Source organism: Cyprinodon variegatus, unplaced genomic scaffold (genome assembly GCF_000732505.1).
Source record: "Cyprinodon variegatus isolate N-32 unplaced genomic scaffold, C_variegatus-1.0 Scaffold2, whole genome shotgun sequence".
NCBI lineage: Eukaryota > Metazoa > Chordata > Actinopteri > Cyprinodontiformes > Cyprinodontidae > Cyprinodon > Cyprinodon variegatus.
The window spans coordinates 2179817-2184717 of NW_015150455.1; the positions used below are offsets into that span (position 1 = coordinate 2179817).

General features: G+C 37.8%; 1 protein-coding gene across 1 annotated transcript; it reads right to left on the bottom strand.

Moving 5' to 3' along the window:
- Window positions 1-910: 910 nt before the first annotated feature.
- LOC107081373 (G-protein coupled receptor 20-like) lies at window positions 911-3292 on the bottom strand. Its single transcript, XM_015369593.1, has 6 exons — window positions 3039-3292; window positions 2097-2363; window positions 1745-1989; window positions 1507-1591; window positions 1217-1342; window positions 911-1096 (listed from the first exon to the last, which is right to left on the bottom strand). Exons 1-6 carry the CDS (start codon window positions 3234-3236, stop codon window positions 911-913), a joined length of 1107 nt encoding a protein of 368 aa, XP_015225079.1. The 5' UTR covers window positions 3237-3292.
- Between the last annotated feature and the right edge of the window lie 1609 nt (window positions 3293-4901).

The window sequence follows — 4901 nt, forward strand, 5'->3', positions numbered from 1 at the left end:
AGAAGAAGAAAATTCTGCAAAATTATTGACTAGATGCAATGTGCTGCATTTATGGATAGAAAATGTTTTAACCAGTGAGACCATATGATTTAAAGTGATTCTGTAAAGTGCCTTAATAATCTTAAAAAATAAAAAAGTTTAGGGTAGTCCTGAGTTGTAAAACAGCAGATATCACTCCTTAATATTTTTTAAATTTGTTAAACACCATTTGTACATATTGAAATCACACAAAAATGTGGCTGAACACTGCAATATGACAATATTTCTATACTGTAAGGAAATGTGCTTAGTCACTTAAAATCAATGATCAGCTCATAAAAGAATTGAAGATATAAAAAGTCTTAATAATCTTTACAGGAGCATTTTTTGTTTGTTTGTTTCTGGCTATTGTCTAAAATCTGCAGCTAAAAATATGTCAATATCATCACTGTTCATCATTTAATTGTTGTTAAATGGTAAATTTTAATACTGAGGCATATTCACAGAGTTGCTATAACTGTACTCAGTAGTTGCAAGAGTCAGGATTTAAATATGAACATTAGGAAGTATTTAGTCAAAGTAATACAAAGAAAATGTGTCTTTTTACCTTTAAATGTGAATGATGTAGGTATATCTCAGGAAGTCTGAAGGAACGATGAGACTTTATTGGTTATCCTGTATTTTGTACAAGCTATGATACAAAGGTCCTTGAGTAACATCATCCAATCAAAGCCCTGGGTGATGAGGATGCCTTAGCATGATGTAAAGCTTAGTTGTGTCAGGTGTCACTGCCCATGTAGCTGATCACAGCAAACTAGGATTCTTTTGAAAGTCTTGAGCTGAAGATCAGTCATAACACAGTAAAGCTGTTTTCACCATTTAAAGAAAACATTTATGTATGTCAAACTTAAATCTTCTTGTTAAAGCAGTTTTATGGTATGATATTACTCTCCAAAATTCGCCCCTGCTGTACACTGGGAATCCTGGTCATCATGATCCTGCTATTGGTGATGGCATTAACTATCCCTCCAGAGGCCTTGGAGCTGTGCTGCATACTGACAATGTCACCACTGGTCTGGTCTGGCTCAGCACGACGCAAAATATGTTTCATTGTGGCCTACAGACAGTAAACAGTGGTAAATAATTTAACTAGTAACAAAGCAAAAATATAATAAACAGTTGTTAAGACATATACAGTTAGTGAGAAAGAGTGGGAAGACAGAACTTCAAGACTTACCTTAAAATTATTTGTAATAAAGCAGTACACAACAGGATCCATACAGCTGTTCAAGCTGCTTAGAGTGACGGTTAAATGGTACACGATCACTTGATGGGGCATGTCAGGGTAGAAGTACAACAAAACCTACAAACACAAAGAAATATATATATATATATAGTGCATGGATGGATGGATGGATGGATGGATGGATGGATGGATGGATGGATGGATGGATGGATGGATGGATGGATGGATGGATGGATGGATGGAAGGCTGGATGGATGGACAGACATGTTTCTCTGACTCACCTGTCTGATGTGAAAGGGAGTGAAGCAGATGGTGAAGATGATCAACACAGTTATCAGCAGCTGGACAGCTCTTCTCCTTCTTTTTCTTAAGACAAGAGAAATGCAAAACTGTAAACAAACGATCAAGGATCTCAAAGCATCAAAAGTTATTCTTCAGGCTTCTTCCCTCCTTTTGAAACTCAAGCTTAAACTGATGTATAAAAGTTCAGATTTACTTTATTCTTCAGTTGCCCTTTACCTGCTCTGTTGCATCAGATGGCGGTCAGTTAAAGCCCACATAATGCGCAGTGTGAAGACAACAATGACAATGAGGGGCAAGAAGAACTCAGTGATTGTGAGGAAGAGGAGCTTTGAGATGCAGCACTCTGTTTGCTGGAAAGCAGTGGAGAGGAAGGAGTATGTAACCACGATGGCAAACAGCCAAACCGTAATGCACACCAGCTTGGCCACGCTGGAGTTCCTCCAACGACGGGAAGCTTCAACCTGCAAAGACAAAGAAGTTCAGCAGGTTTTTAACATCCTGATAAGGGATTAGCAGGACACTATTTATCTTAAAAGACTGAGTTGAGAAAGATGTTTGTTTAACTCACCTGCACAATGGCAAGGTAACGGTCAACACATATGCAGGTTAAAAACAAGATACTGCAGTACATGTTCACAAAGTAACTGAAGATGTGCAAATAGGAGCAGGTGAGACAAGCTCCTCCACTGTAGTAGAGTGAGATGCGAGTTGGCAGAGAGAGATTCACCAAGAGGTCGGTTACGGCCAGGTTGATGGTGTAGATCACAGAGGAGGTCTTTTGCTTCGTTCGGTAGCAAAAGACGTAAATTGCAACTGAGTTGAGCACCATACCCACCTGGAAAAATAGAGGACATAAAATGCCTCACAAAAAAAATCAAACAGAAAATGCCCTAGGACTTTTCCAGCTTCTCGTGTTGCAACTCTACCCTTCAATTAATTTTATAGACACTGTATTTGAAACATCAATTAAACAATAACAAACGTTGTAAAGTTAATATATTTTAGCAAACTACATTGTCTCTTTCTACATGTTAAGGGTTGATGAACTGTGTTCTGGGTCCCTACACTGCAAAAACAATCTAGAAATAAGAAAAACATGTCTTACATTAAGTGTATATACCCCTAATTTGAGTAGGTAAATAAGAGAATCTACCAATGGAATGAGTATTTTCACTCTTAAAATAATATAATTAAACTTTATGCACTTGAAATAAGACAATGCAAATGTTCCTTTTATTATTCTAAATGTGAATTGTCTCATCTCCTAAACTCAAGACAATATCCACTTATTCTAAGAAAAAAAATAATTTACTGTTACCGTAATTGTTTTGCAGTGTATGACTTCATGATGCTGTTTGTTCTTTAATATTCAGTAAATGTTATTGGTTACTCTATATTTAACCTAGTATCAGTATAAAGAAGGCCAAATAGTTATTAACTACAAATGGAAAAACTTCAAACAGCGACAAATGGATAAACATTATGAAGAAGTTTTGTTGAGACCTCCTACCAGGAATATGACAGAGTTTATAACCATCAGTGCAATCCAGAGGCCGTAAAAGTCGTTGTAGAGTCCTTCGTCTAAGTGAGCCAGTCTTTCAAGATAAGCTCCCATGTCACTCCTGTTTGATTGTCTGGCTGTTAGAGGCAGCGTGGAAAATGAGGTGTTGATAGAAAGCCAGGACTCAGTATTGCTGCAGTTCATCATGTTGGAGATGTGATGATACACATTAAGAAAATTAAGATGGGGTAAAGATGATTGTGGAGATGCTGGTGGCTCGGTCATAAACTGTAACAGAGAAAAACACTCAATTAAATTATCTGTTAAAAAAGCAGCCTGCATGACTTTTAATGGTTTTCTTTTATCCCTCTAAATGTTGGATTCAGCATCTCAATAGTTATTGTTACCAAGCTATACTGTTCACCTCTTGCTGGAATAAAACTTCCTACTCTCTGTTGCAAAAGTATTCACACCCCTTGCATTTATCACATTTTATCACATTGCATCTACAACCTTCAATGTATTATATCCGCTTTTTATGTGGCTGTGTCAATTTTGGGCCTGAATTCATTTATGAAAACAAGCACAGACAGACACTCTCTGTCCAGTCTGGCAGAGCTATGAAAAATTTCCAAAAAACCAACAACAAAAACCCACCAAGAATAAGGCTGTAACTTTGTAACTGCATTCAAAGACTTTCATAATTCTAAAAGCAGAGCATTTTACCATTTGTCCTGCTGAGTTCTGACACAGATCAGAATTCAGGATGATTTCACTCAGACTGAACACTTCTTGTATTAATTGGCCCAGTAGTTTGAGCATTAAGCTTAGGTCCCAGAGGTTCTGAGTTCAAGCCCCACTCACTCCCACAGACTGCCACTCTGGGTCCCTGAGCAAGACCCTTAATCCCAGACTGCTCCCCGGGTGCCACACAGTGGCAGCCCACTCCTCCCCAAGGGGAAGGGTTAAATGTAGGGAGTGAAGTTCCCCACTGACAATAAAGGGAATTACATTACATTTAATACGATGCAGTTATGACATCAGCTTCCAGCTTTATTGTAGCCCAAACATTATTGAATCAAAAAGAGTCCAACTAACCACATTAAATGATTTTTTTGTGTTGTATTGTTTTCTGCTCCTCTTCACTCCAGAGGGGGGCATGATTAACATGCAGTACAGTGATTGGGATGCAGTCTGTGTTAAATGTAAATGAAGTTTAACTTGCACATTTACAGTCAGTAATTTGCCATGTCTTTTGTTGTTTCTTTCTTGTTGCCACTGGGTTTGACTTTTAGTTGAGACTTATTTTTTATTTTCTTATTTCTGTAAGATGAGTCTTTGCTCCTTACAGGGGAGATATGGGGCTCTCCTTTCTACACTCATGATTGTGATTGGTCTGCTACCTTGAACCTGCCCCTTTATATGTTTACGTTCACAGATTCATGATCAGTTAAAGCTGGATCGAGATGGCGAGTTGATAACCAGCTTCATGGCACCGCTGATCCTGATTACCACTGTTGTGGATAGGTTAAACTGGATGAACTGGAAGTGACCCTGCTACATTGAGCTTCCTCCATGGTACAGGCCTCTGGTATCACAACAAAAACATGATTCTTTAGAGCTCAGTAGTGAATAGAAAATGCACAGCACACTTTTTATCTTTTTATCTTTAAAGTTTCTTTATAACTATTGTTTGGTTTGTCATCCACATTAGTCACAACCTCTGTCTATTACTATAAAACTTAAATACACTCAAGTTTGTTGTCGTAATCTGACAAAATGCAAGAAAAATCAAGTGGTATAAATGCTTTATCTTGCCATTGCATTTTGAGTTGAATGTGCAGAGAGGCAAGAATAGCTTTTTTTCATTCC

Excerpts from the sequence above, each read along its gene's own strand:
- LOC107081373 (XM_015369593.1), bottom strand. The coding sequence starts at position 3,236 with ATGATGAACTGCAGCAATACTGAGTCCTGGCTTTCTATCAACACCTCA. Across the intron at positions 1,990-2,096 it reads GTTACCTTGCCATTGTGCAG|GTTGAAGCTTCCCGTCGTTG; the intron begins GTGAGTTAAACA and ends TTGTCTTTGCAG. Across the intron at positions 1,592-1,744 it reads CATCTGATGCAACAGAGCAG|AAAAAGAAGGAGAAGAGCTG; the intron begins GTAAAGGGCAAC and ends TCTTGTCTTAAG.